Source organism: Lonchura striata, chromosome 6, assembly GCF_046129695.1.
Source record: "Lonchura striata isolate bLonStr1 chromosome 6, bLonStr1.mat, whole genome shotgun sequence".
NCBI classification, from domain to species: Eukaryota; Metazoa; Chordata; class Aves; order Passeriformes; family Estrildidae; genus Lonchura; species Lonchura striata.
Genome location: NC_134608.1, coordinates 6,068,350 through 6,082,139, shown reverse-complemented (window position 1 = coordinate 6,082,139; position 13,790 = coordinate 6,068,350). Strand labels below are relative to the sequence as shown.

Sequence of the window (13,790 nt, the reverse complement as noted above, 5' to 3'; positions counted from 1 at the left end):
CAGCACAACAACCAAAGATGGCATGACCCGCTCTGGCCAGGCACCATGACAAAAATGCTTCAGATCAGAAATGCTTCAGATGTGGATGCACACATCCTATTGGACAGACTTAGCTGTGGCAGTATGCCTGGATCAGGGATTTATCTAGCAAATAACCTCTCCTACTTGGAAGTAATTTTCTTGATTCATGAGCACTCCTCTGCCACGCTGCTGAGAGATTTGTGAAGGCATCTGTGGATGTTAATAATATATCGTGCTTGTGAAACTTGAATTGATTCAGAAGGAATCAGCTCAGAGCATGGGGGATCTCTGTGGTTCTGAATATCTCACATTTGTACACAGCTGAGACTTGAAGGCTTGCTCCCCTTTCCATTGTTGTCAGCTGGAATACTGCCACTGCTTCTTCAGTGGCATAATAATAACCAGGTAATACAAATCCAAGATCAAATTGTGCCCTCGGGCACAGCCTCATAAAAGGGGAGGTTCTCCAACCTATTAACAGCAAAGGTGGCATGACTCAGAGGCCAAATGGTGAGCAATACTCTCCCCTTGCTCCATAAGAATAAGCCCATAAACAGCAACCTGGCCTGCACCAGCAGCTAAGGACAAGCCCCAGCACCAGTTCAGCTGGCACTCAGAGGGCAGAAACAAAGCTGTGCCCACCATCCTGCCCAGTGTACCACTGACAGGAGAAAGAAATCTCTCCCACAGAAATTCTGAATTGTAAAACACATATTACTGAAGCACTACCCTATCATAGTTAAAATTTTCCATTGTGTTATTATTTTGTTGTTTATATCTGTATCATTACAGGCAGCTCTGAAATAAAATCCGGTGTGAAATAAAATCAAGGTGTGACAGTGATGCACCACTGATATTAAAAGTTGCTGGATGGCTTTACAAAATTCCTCTGCTTCTATAAAAGCAGAGTAACCCATCTCCTCCCTGGCATAAAGAACAAGATCTAAACATTGGGATTATTGACTAAGGAAACATCAGGTGCCAATCTTGCTGCAGCTAAAAGAGTAAGTCAAATTCTCCCTGGCTAGCTACAGCTGCTGCTGCAGGCCAAATATTTCAACACAGAGTCTCTCACTGTGTCCCTCACAAATACAGCAACTTCACCCACTGCAACATGTTGTGATGCAAGAAAGCTTCCATTTCAGCAAGTCAGAGGAGCAGATGCAACAGTGTTTTGTCAACATAATCCTTCTTTCAAGAAGTTGTACCAAACATTTATTAAGGTTGACAGAGAGACCTTTTCCCCAGCTATATATATCAGCCTCCTAATGCCAACCCAGGGCTCATGTTCTCAGAGAGTGACACTGAAAGCTTCCTCATTTTGAGATGGGTACAAAGATCAATAAAATTACTAGATTAATGCTGGGCAATTCTGAGAGCTGAGAGCAAATGTTTTCAAAATTTGTGTAATCATATACCTGAATGCCCTTGGTATCAGGGTACATGTTAAAAGTCATATGAGCAGTTCTAAAAACAACAGTTATATTTAGGGGCAGTTAAAAAAAAATTAAGTAACATAAAATATATTTAAGTTTTTATGTTTTCTCCTTCTGGTGACCTTTATGCCTTTAAAACAGAATGAAGATTGCAGGAAAGACAGAAAACCAGTATTTTTGTAGAAAAGTTTCTTCATTTCAAAAGTTCTAATCTAAATATTCCCTGGTGCTCTGGGACTTAAAGATTGAGCCTAATTCTGGTTTCCAAGTCTCCTTTCTTTGCAAACTTGTAGTTGTTACACACAGCTATTTCTTAATTGCATCTGCATGCTCTTTAATTGTGAAATGCCTGCATGAGGATGTATTAGTCACAGAGGAATGCCAGAACACAACTCACATCTAATCACCTATCCCCTCCACAGATGAGGGGATTTTTTAATTTATATTTTTATTGTGCCAGCACCAGAATTCTCAAACAACACCAAGTTCTCATCGCAAGCATTCCCTAAATGAGTCTGTGCCTGTAAGAGTTCACATATTTTAATATGCAAATGAAGCAGTAACACCAAAAAAAAAAAAGGTGAAAGTATGAGACTGGCATTCAGCAAAGGTTCTCCAGCCTTGGGGCAGGTGGATGAACTACACAAACTCTTGAGGCCCCTTTGAGCTGGGTTTTTAAATGATTTATACAAACTCATTATGTGCAGGGTTTGCAGATTTTAAATCAGTCCCTTTAAATAACCATAAAGGAAAAGTAGACACCAGCAGAGCCAACAACTTCTGTGGGCTATTCAGTAGTCCTTAGTCATGTGGAAAGTTCCACCAAAGTTCACAGACGATATACAGTGGAGTCAGTGGGGCACAGAGATCTGATATGTGGATCTCAAAACAGGACAGCTCTTCGTAAGCACAACTGTAAATCAGGACTAAACTGTCCTGCACTCTGACTGATTAAACATGACACAGAAACGTGAGAGGCTGGGGTTTTTTTTTCCTCTCTGCACTTTTCATTTGATCAAGTGCAGGGAAACAGCCCCTTTAAGCACTGCATGCCAGAGGCTGTAAAAGAGCCCATCTCACAAGCATGCACAACCACATCAGAGTGGAAAACTCTGTGGAAGATGCACTGTCTAGAAGCACAAATCAGTCTACACGAGCTGTTGACTGTCAGATAAAATAGCCACAGACATCACTACACTCCTGACCCTCAGACACATCCCTTTATGTTTTCTAAAGCTGAATGAAGCATCTCCAGAGACTCCAGCATGAAAATTCCTCTTCTACACTAAGCAGTGGTTGCAGGGATGGCACTGCTGGTGGGGTATTCTGTGCCAGTTGGCAGCTTTTAGCTGATTTGCTTCACTCATTCACCAGATAATCAGCTTATATTTCATCCCTTCTGCTGCTCTCAGAACACAGCACATCCTTCATTTTACTCTGCTCATTTATATCCACTTTAAGGCCCCAATCCCGCACAGCACTGAGCCTCGGAGATCTCCCAGAGTTCTTGAAGTGACAGGGAGCAGATCCCACAGCTGAGCTTATGGAGACTCACACCCATTTTGGCTCTGGTTGAGCTGTTCCCATCCTTTCCTCAGATGAAAACAACTCTGCCCACACAGCCAAATCCATGGGGAGGAGAGGCATAAAATACCTCAAATCAGCAAGTTACCTAGAGAGACATCAACTGCAGCACATTCAACCAAAAACTTTCACTGAGCAATACAACAGTTTGGGTTGGAAGACATCTTAAATATCATCTCAAACCAACCCTCAGTGCCATGGGAAGGAACACCTTCCCTGTCCAACCTGCCCTTGAACATTTCCAGGGATGAGGTATCCACAGCTTCTCTAGGCAACTTGTGCCAACACCTCAGCACCCTCACAGTAAAGAATTTGTTTTTATTATCTAACCTCAATCTACTCTTCTTCAGCTTAAGGCCATTCCCGTGTCTTATCACTGCATACCCTTGCAAAAAGTCTCCCTCCAGCCTTCTCCTAGACCCCTCTTCGATATTAGAAGGCTGTTATCAGGTCTTTCTCTTTCAGAAAAGCTAAAAAACACCTAATTGAACCAAAGGCTTATCTTTATTTACCAGGAAAACAAAGCTATGCACAGCACCTAAGCTAACCACCAGGAATCCCTGAATAGCCCCCCCAGCCAGCCAGTTTGCCTTGCATAGCATTGCTGCTATCAGCCACAGATCCAGTTCAACTGCTCATTTACCTCCCTGGGGAAAGCCCCTTGACTTCAGGGGAAACAAGAGCTGGCTCCAGATGTGAAAAAGGGCATGAGATGAGAATAAACAAAATCACTGGTGGCAAAAAAAAAAAAAAAAACCAAAAAAACCCAAAAAACCAACAAAAACCAACAGAAACAAACCACCAAACAAAAAACCAACAACCAAAAGACAAAGCAAAGAGTGAACATGAGGAATCCCATGTCTACACTGTCTTGAGACACAGAAAAAGTAAACATCACACTAATAAAAGTTGCTCTGTTAACAGTGGCTGTACGTAATTAGGAAAGGTATTCAGCTTCTGTTTTCAGCATGTAATTTTTAATTGATTTTGCTGAAAGAAACCTTAGTGTTGTTTCAGTTAACAGCAGTCTTTCCAGCAAAACTGGTCTCCATAAAAGGCTTATGTAAAGCTTCCTTCAAGTGTCACAGGCTCATTCTTTGAATTAGCAGGGAATTAACCTGTTGCAAAAAGCCTTTTCCCTATAAAAGCCAACAGTCATGAGACACACAGCTGCAGAACTGATGGGTCTTCTCCACCAAGGAAAGGTGATGAATTCAGAGGCCTGGCCAATATCCAGCAATCTTTCCAGATCCCAGAGGAGAAAGTTTTTCCCTGTCATAAGAAGTCCCCCACGCAGTAAGGAGATACTCTCAGGTAACACACAGAGGAGAAAACACTGCCTGTTATAATATGCTTATCTTATTATCTTATTTTCCCCAAGAGCTGGAGCTCAGCCCCAAGGCCAGATCATGTCCTCATCTGGATATTGCATAATTATCTTTTGCCTCCCAAAAGGACCACCTATCCTATTAAAGACCATTGAGTCACAGGACCAACACACCAGAGCACAGGGATTCTTTGCACACCATGCCACATGCAGAGGTGTGACAGGGCACCAGCACACCCCAGCCTTTCCAGAGGGGTCAGCTGCATTAGAAACACCAGCAGAGACACAAAGGCAGTGAAATGAGCTGACCAGCAGAGCCCTCAGGACAAAAAAAAGGTTCTTCAGCCAGCCAATAACCAGTCCCTCTCAGCAGTGCTTTAGCTCCCTGGCTCCTGGCCAGCTGCATTACCTCCATGCTACATCACCTGTAGCCTTAAGGATGGATCTGCCCCTGTGCTGTGCCAAGCCCTGAGCTGGGGCATGGAGCTGTCCAACTCTACACCTCAGGCTGCCAAAACCATCACTCAAGTATAGGGTGCACAGCTGACTGTATCCTGCATGCTGCATCACCTCTGCAGGTAGTGGAGGGTCTCTTTTCAGAGAAAAAGAGACCTTCTCAGCCCAAGCATCCTTGGCAGACAGAGAGGAAGGTTTGTCATAAAAATTAAGGCTGTGTCGCTAGGCTGGGCTGACTGCTTTATGTTGCCTTTGGAAAAGTCTTACTGTATTTTACTATAAACCTCAAAGTCCTCTCCTCCAAAAAAAAAATAAAAAAAATAAAAATAAATCCAACCCCACAACAACCAAATGTAAGAAAATACTTGCATTTGCCCTCAATACTCAAGTAGGTGACCTTGACATGTGGATCCACCCACTTCCAAAGCTGTACCTCAGCCTATGCCAAGGTCTGAATTCAAGGGCAGCAAGGCAGACCAGACATTTTTATAGTAGTGCTACCCAGAAGGAAATATCCTGCTTTTAAAATAAACCCTTACAGTCATCCACTACAGCTTTGCCTTTTACCAGACTGTGAGTGGACCAGCTCCCTTGTACTGAGTAAGCCACTGTGCAACCCAATTCTGCTCAGATATGCTGCTTTGTTTTGTTTCTGGCATGCACAGAAGCCAAAATATGCTTCCCCTACCCTGGGAACTGCTGAACTGGAAAGTGAAAGTCGGCAAGAATTGCCTCGAGAAAAATAGCACATCCAGCCATTAGAAAAAATGACAAACCAACCCACCTATCTGCAACATAGCCCAGCACAGTAATATCCTTTAGAAATAATCTTGGAGAAAGCAGCAGTGCAAAAATATTGCCCTGTGAGCAAAGATTTTATTCACAATAAGCATGATTTTACCTAACACTTTCCTGGCAGCATCTGGCATGAGCTGATCCCAAATATGTCCTTGCCCTACTCCTCTGTGGTTAGGGGTGCACAATACACTGTGATGTGAAAAGATTGTTTCCATGTCTGGATGCAATCCCCTGTATGATGGCCCAAGGAACCCCACTGTACTTGCTCATTTTCTTTTTTTACAGGAAGCAACTATAAATAGGTGCTGCTAAGTTGACAGCTAAACCTCAGCTCAGAGCAAGACAGAGACCTCTCCTTGATAAGGCCAGAAAACCATCTCTCCTTTGTAGTGCTGCAAATGAAGAGAGAAAAATAAAGGTTTTTGAAACCGAAAGCTTTCTTTTTAAAGAGAACAAAAAGGTGTTTCCTCAAAATGAGGAGCAAACTCACTGAGAATTTAAGTTGAATCGTGAAAACTATCCCATGAGAGAACTAATCCAGCTGTAAGCCCAGTTTTAAAATTAAAAATCACATATAGCCAAAATGCATCATCTGCCTCAAAACCCCATTACAGTAGCAATTGCAAAAATATTGCTCTACAGCTATTTAAAATTGCTTCTGTGTGGCTGAAAAAGGAATCAATGAACACCTGATTTTAGCAGTCACCAGCACCATCCTGCCAGACCACAATGACAAGTTTCAGCTACTTCTTGATGAACTTTCAGTGCTGTCTCTCAAACTTCTCTAGCATTTCAAAGAAGAGAAAACCCAACTTTTAGCAGCATTTGTGGCAAATGCAACTTGACTTAGCAGAACACTCATTGCACTGATAAATGCAGATTCTTTCCTGAACTGCTCAGTCTTGAAGGGAGCAAAGGAAAACACAGTATTATTAAGTTAAGCCCAGAAGAAAAACAAATTACACAGAGTATTCTAGGCCAGCAACTCTCTTCCTTACTCACCCTGGAAACCCAGAAAGAAGACACCTTGAAGAGCTAGTGGTAAAAGCCTTTCTGGTCAGGCTATTTCTGGTGTCTCTGCCCCCTGCTCCCTAAGCAAGCACTCACATTCTTATCATAAAATCTGATCCAATCTCTTATGGAAGTGCAGTGATTCCATTCTGAATATCCCCTTCCATCCTGCACACTCCCTTCCAGAGCCTGGTGTTTGTGACATGACAGAAGCAACCTCAGCTCAGCCAGGAGCTCCCTCCTCTTACATCTTCCAGAACCCCAACTAATTATAAGAAACCAAGTCACCCACCCCCCTGCAGACCTGCCCCATGTAGCTGAAGCTACCTGACTCCACAGCTTAACCAGTTTCTCAACAAGATCAAAGCCTGTGCAGTTGTTCAAGAAGCTTTCCAATTATTCCTCCAGTTTCAATCATGAATTACAGCAGCACTTGAAGAGTGCCAAAACCCAGAGGGATCAGTAATTCCTGCCCTGTGACAGGCAGCAGGCTGGGACAGACAGGACAAGCTATAAGCACAAGGCTTCACATTATGCACAGACCCAGTTTTGCTGCTGAATGACTGACAATAACTACTGGATGTCACTATTTTAAGGATAATGTCATTTGCGTAATTATCTGGCAGGGTCTCCTCAGCGGCTGGCATTATTCACAAGGGAAGAATTAGACTGAAATCCAGATGTAGAGTAAGAAGATTTGCTATTTTATACAGACAATCACAGTGCTTTAGGAGCTTGATACATAGGGTATATATCACTAGCCATCTTCAGACTCTTGCGACATGGAGAATATTAAAATGACACTCCTTCTCTGTTTCAACTGTGCCATATATGTCGCATGAGTTCATACTTAAAAATATTTTAATATTTTCTGTCCTCACCTGACCATCTGTTTCTAACTGGAGCTCAAGCTAGAAAGAGACAGAGAAGCTGCTTTTACTTGGCTGATCCTATCATCTCCCCATCAGACAGGAAAGTGCCCCTTGCACAGCCCCCAGCCCTTTGATCACTTTAGCCCTCAGCTATTCTGGTTTTTGTGAGTTCAAACCCGAGTTTATCTGTCATGGGAGGATGTCCTACTGACTGGGTTAAACTATGTAAAGTCCAAAATCAGCTGACATTTGGCCTAACCCACAGAAATGGCATTAACAGAGCTGGACTGGGATTGGAACTGGTCCCATCCTGCACCCAGCTCTGGATCCCAGCAGTACAATTGTAACCAAGCAGCAAAAAAGAGAGACTTGACATTATTCTTTGCAGTGCTGGCATGCCACAAGTGGGACTGAGCAGGGCTACAGCAGACCATACTCAAAAAATACGTGCACTGCTGCTGGATTCCAGGTAACAGCATTCCAAAGAAAACAACAGCCTGTTCCTCCTCCCCAGCGCTCTGGGCAGAAGGATTTCAGAGGTGTTGTGTGAAGTATGGCAGAAAGAAACCTTTCTGTACAGCCAGACTGTCTCAGTGCTGACACCCCCCTGCTTCAGCTTCCTACTCCATCCCAGAAGAGGCCTTGCTCTGCCTCTGGGGCATGAGGGAGGATGCTGGTCAAATGGTGATGCTGGCCCAGGGAGGGCTCTGCACGGCAGCCTGGCTCTGATCCATGCTGGCTGCTCTATACCTTTATGCTTGAGCTGACAGGGGAGCACTTCAGCAGCACAGAAAGGAAAAAATATAACCAAACTGCCCCCCTGAGTACAGAAAAATGACAAATAACAAAGGAGAGCTATGTATTGGAAATAGCTTCCTGAGAACAGCCTTGAGACCTTGAGTGGAGACTGACGCATGGAGGCAACAATGCTCCAATCCTGCTGCAAACACAAAGATGCCAGACATGCTCAGGAAGGGAAAACTTGTGCTGTAGAACCATGGCAGGAGTGAAAACACTTTTACTGGCTGAGATGAGTGGCACTGAATAGGTATGTGAAATAGATAGGGTTTAAACACAGTAGGGAAGCAGAGGCTTTGGTGCGACCAGCATGTATTAGCCTTGAAATAAGATGGCAGACTGTGGCCAAAGCAGCAGATCCTTACATTCACCCTGCAGAAAATCTGGGAAGGTTTCATTTGATGCTTGCCCAGAAATTTCACTCCCTGCTGGGAAGTGGTGCACCTTGACCATTGTGCACAGGGAATATGGAGGTACCGTGACCCCAGCTGACAACTTGTTCCTGATGGGCAGCAGGTGACACTTCTTTATACAAGCAGAAAACTCCAACTCTCAGCCATGGGGTTCAGACAAAGGGAAGCCACAGATGCAGAGCTCACCGGTAAATGATGCCTCTGCTGTGGAGAAACATGAGGGCTGAAATAATTTCTGCAGCGTAGAACCGGGCCCGATCTTCGTCGAAGCGCCGCGACTTCTGGATGTGGAACATCAAGTCCCCGCCGTTGACAAACTCCATCACGAAGAACAGGCGATCCTAACACAGGCAAACACAACAAACATCAACAGCATTAATCTCAGGCTTGGAAAAGTCTTAGTAAAACTATTTTCTCCCAAACAAAACCAGATTAATTAAGTGTGAGAGGGAATGAGGGGAAAGGCTGATTTTTTCAGGAAAAATCAAATCTATACCAGGAAGATCTGTTAGAACCTCCTTGCCCTGCACTCTTCCCAAAAGTTTCGACCCCAGTGGTGAAATGAATTCTTGCTCACGTGTGCATTGGGCATGTTAGTAATTGTATGCTCATTAGTAATCAGCTCCCATTGGGTTTCTCTGAATTATCCTTAGCCTCAACCAGTAGGGAATATCCCTTCTTCAGTACTCTCTGAGCTGAGTGGCACAAGACAAATCTGCAAAAAATCACTCACTCCCTAGTAAACACCTCAGATCTCAGGGGAAAGCTGCTAGATAACACAATGTACATAACCAGACTGCAGCTTCACCACAACAGCACAACATTGTCTCAAGGATATCCCAACATTATTTCTGGAGAATGTGGGCTGTTTTCCAGGATAGGATTTCCTGCCATACACTTGCATGGCAGCAGCTTTTTGGGCCCTCAGGTTCCAGCTTTCCTCTGACTAAGCTGCAGAAACCTCTGGGAATAGAGGAACTGATAAGCATGAAGCATAAATAAAAGTTTCTGCTGAGCAGAAAAGCAACCTGTTTGATAAAGTTCAGTTCATTAACCACAGCTGTTAGTCCCTGAGGGTTTTTTTTTTTTTTTGGCTTTGTTCTGGCTTTTGCAAAAGCCTACAGATAGGGAGGCACTTGCTTAATCTGTGTACTCCACAGTGAGTAAGGGTTTTGCCTGTGTTCACTTGATTGTGAGAGGAAGGACACAGAGAGATTTAGCACAAAAATAAACCCTGCAATTGTTGCTGTCCAGTTCAAAAATTCCTCTCAGCAATTGTTTCAGGACTTTCAGTATTTGTTGTTTCAGTTTTTCTCTGAATATCAGGAACAAGCAGATTGGAAAACAGGCATAGAATTCAACTGAGATCAGCCAGGCTTTTAATGGTAATATTTGCCCTTCTTTCCCACAAGCCTCTTCCCAAGTCTGATGCTAATTATCTACAAGCTACTTTTAAACCCTCTCTAAGTTTAAGAGGATAAGCATTGTCGTGCTCCACTTTCTGGCAGCCAGCCAGGTTGAAATGACTACTGGTATTAACATCTTGAGATTCACATGGCAGAAGAAAAACCAGAAATTCTCTCATTTCTCATTGGACACAAGCAGGAAAGCAAATGGCTTGTAACATATGAGGACAGCCTTCTTCACACAGCCAACCTGGGCTCTGCCCAACAGCTCCTCCTGGGCTTGTTTCAGAAGGTAAAGATCACAAAATCATAGAATCATCTGGGTTGGAAAAGACCTTTAGAGACCATCAACCACTAACCCAATTCTGCCAAGCCCACCACTAAACCATGTCCCCAACTGCTACACATCTACACATCTTTTAAATACCTTCAATGATGGTAACTCCACCACTGCCCTGGGCAGACTGTTCCAGGCAGCTTGACCACCCTTTCAGTGAATAAATTGTTTCTAATATCCAATCTAAATTTCCCATGGTACAACTTCAGACCATTTCCTTTTGTCCTGTCCCTTGTTCCTTGAGAGCAGAGCCTGAGCCCCACCTGGCTCCACCCTCCTGTCAGGGAGTTGCAGAGAGCCAGAAGGACCCTCCTGAGCCTCCTTTTCTCTAGGCTGAGCCCCTCCAGCTCCCTCAGCTGCTCCTCATCAGACTTGTGCTCCAGATCCTTCCCCAGCTCCACTGTCTTTCCCTGGACACACTCCAGCACCTCAATGTCCTTTTTGCACTGAGGGTCCCAAACTGAATGCAGAATTTGAGGTGCAGCCTCACCACTGCTCTCAGGACTCCCACAACACTACTGCAGCACCAAGGCCACGTGTTGAATTCTATCTCCAGTCCATATAGACAACACCACCTCATAGTTTCACTCTGTCCTTATGAGAGGGCACTGAAATACACCTGAGCTGGTCTGTCTAGGCAGCAGTCTGAGCCAGAGCAGCATGAACTGTGCAAACCCATCACCTGCCTCGGCTCTTCAGCCCACACCAGCCTTCTAATGCCACATCTTCACTGCAGATGGTTAAACTCAGTCTGGCTGTGCTGTGCCTGCCTGTTCCTCTGGCTGCAGCACAGGTATCACCTCTGCCTCTCCAGTCAGGCCAGCTTTTACATCTCCTTGTTATTCTTTCCCACCTCCTTCCTTGCTGATCTCTCCATTTGACACATGTTTATCTAGCCCAGCTTGTCCAGGCATCTCCTCAAGCTCATACTTAAAAAGAAATCCCTCTTGCCAGAACCCCAACAGGAAGCAATTTAATTTACCAGCAGCCTGGTGAGGGATCGTGTGTGTATTTATGTAAGTGGTACATATGCCTGTATAAACATGCATGCACTTAGGTGAACACACATGGATTTTGTACTCTTTCCTTAAAGGTGACCTTCAGGGAAACAAAATTAACATTTCCTATCTTAAAACATGTATGTCCAGCTTCTCCAGAACAGGCAAAACTCCACAGCCCCCTCAGACTTCTGGCTGTACTCGTCTTTACTATGATGCTTACAGAAAGACACTACTTCTTTTTCAAATATTCAGGTAAGCACCAGAAGAGCTGATTTTAAAATTCTGCTGCCATGGAAATAGCAGCTTTTTTCTAAAAACTGCTTTTGCTTCAGACTAACTGCAAACCTGAGCAAGTACAACTGCACGTGTTATATGGTCACACCCACCCATGGACTCATTTCACTGGTCAAGCATAGATACAGAACTTTGGCCTACTGCATCTTTAACTTTTTTTTCAAATTATTTTAAGGAGGTCCAGCTTAGTGTCTTCCCAGTTTCCTAACACTTAGAAATCCCATAGGGCTGCTGAAGAAAAGAGAAGGATGGGTATTACAACTGGTTTACTGTATTGGTATTACAACTGGTTTATAATGCAGCATTTGTGGTCAGCTGCATGCCTGGCAACAAGCATTTGGAAAATCAGCACTAATGATCATCCTTTGGGGAAAATCATCTAGAAGCCAGGCAAGACCTTCCATTTTTACTCTTAAGGAAGACCATCAGCTTGCAAAACTGCAAAGACCAACCACTCTCACAGGAATCATTAAGAAATAAAATAAACAGGGTATCCTATTAAAAAAAAAAAAAAAAAAAGATGAGGGGAAGAAAAGAGGGGAAAAGGAAAAGAAAAGAGGGAAAGAAGGAAGGAGCTGGAGGGAAGAGGGGGAAGAGGTGAGAAGAGAGAGGAAGGGAAGGGCAGGGGGGGAAAGGGAGAAGAGGGAGGGAAGAATTGAAATGAATAGAAAAAAAAAAAAAAAAAAAAAAAAAGAAAAGAAAGAAGGCAATTTGCAGCCAGAAGAGTAAGTCTGAGTAAACAACTTAAGAAGAGGCCAGGAAAAGTAGATCTTAAAACAGCAGATAGTTCAAACACTGGCAAATTTGACTTAAGAATCAGATATGTGTCTCCTCCTTTCTTGGGCACCATCAGTGGAAATTAGGAGGAGTTGAAAGCTGGAATGTTTTTTGACAGAGCCCAATGCTGGACTCCTCACATGTCTATTTTTCTATTGTGCTTTGCCCAGAAATCTGCCTGATGTGGGATCTCTGTTTGACGTGGTAAGAAAGGAGCATTTGAGTCAACAGGAAACAGTGACACGAAAAGCTTCGCAGCAAGGAGGAAATCACATTGCACCACTCCTGGACTGGGATCAAGATGAATAAACTCTCAGAGCAATTGTTACTGTGAATTAAAAAAAAACACTTGGAGGAAACAAAATCCATGGGATCAAGCAGGTTTATTTCAACCTACATGTACAGATTAACCCTGTCAATTTTCACACAAGAGAGCTGTCTTTTTTTATTTTTCTTGGTTTTTATAAAAATTTATTTCCGTTTCCATCCCTATTTGTTCACCTATGAGCAGGGCAGGGGCTGTTGCAAGCACAGCAGTGGCTGACAGCAGCTACATATATCCATTATATTTCTTCATTGTCTTAAGGGGTTTTGTGGGGCTTGAAGAAAGTCCCTGACTGCAAGAGCCACTGAAAAGGACAATCCACACACTGGTTACTGCCCCTTGCAAACACTAAAATCCATCTCAAGCATCACTTTAGCCCTTTGTTCTCACCAGCTCTACAAGCTGGTTTGGATCCTCATACCTTTCTTCTTTGTCATCACAGGGGAAGAAAAAAAAATCCAGATTTTATTTAAAGAGCATCCTTTTTCTCCATGTGCCCAGAAGGGACAGTGTGATGGCCAGCTTCTATCTTCTTCTACTTAAAAGTCATAGCTGATGTCCATTTACAACCCACACAAGACCAAAGGCCTCCTGGGAGCCTATCACCAATCATAAAGGTCCAATTTTCCCACACAAAAATCAAAGCCAGCCTGGCTCAGGAATTCCACTTAGTTTGCATTTTATCTTTTTAAAAATAATTCATGCACACAATTCCTTAGAAAATCATCTTTGGGCTCAGTCTGAGTTCACTGAAGCCAAAGGGCTTCCCCAAAAAAACAGTAATTTTTCCCTGTTTTGGTAATTTATGCTTTGCAGAGCACAAAGGAGGTTTTCCAAATCATCCCCAAACAGAGACAGCTGTGTCACTTCTTCCCAGAGAAGCGTTATTGTTTCCAAAAAGAGGAGCACGGCTTAGGGAGCTTGCGAGCAAATT

General features: G+C 43.6%; 1 protein-coding gene across 1 annotated transcript in view; it reads right to left on the bottom strand.

The window, feature by feature from the left end:
- PRKCH (protein kinase C eta) overlaps window positions 1–13,790 on the bottom strand; it is a 112,528-nt gene that overhangs the window by 35,794 nt on the left and 62,944 nt on the right. The window contains exon 10 of the mRNA XM_021554501.2: window positions 8,903–9,057. Within this exon, the coding sequence (XP_021410176.1) occupies window positions 8,903–9,057 (155 nt within the window). The remainder of the gene's footprint in view (window positions 1–8,902; window positions 9,058–13,790) is intronic.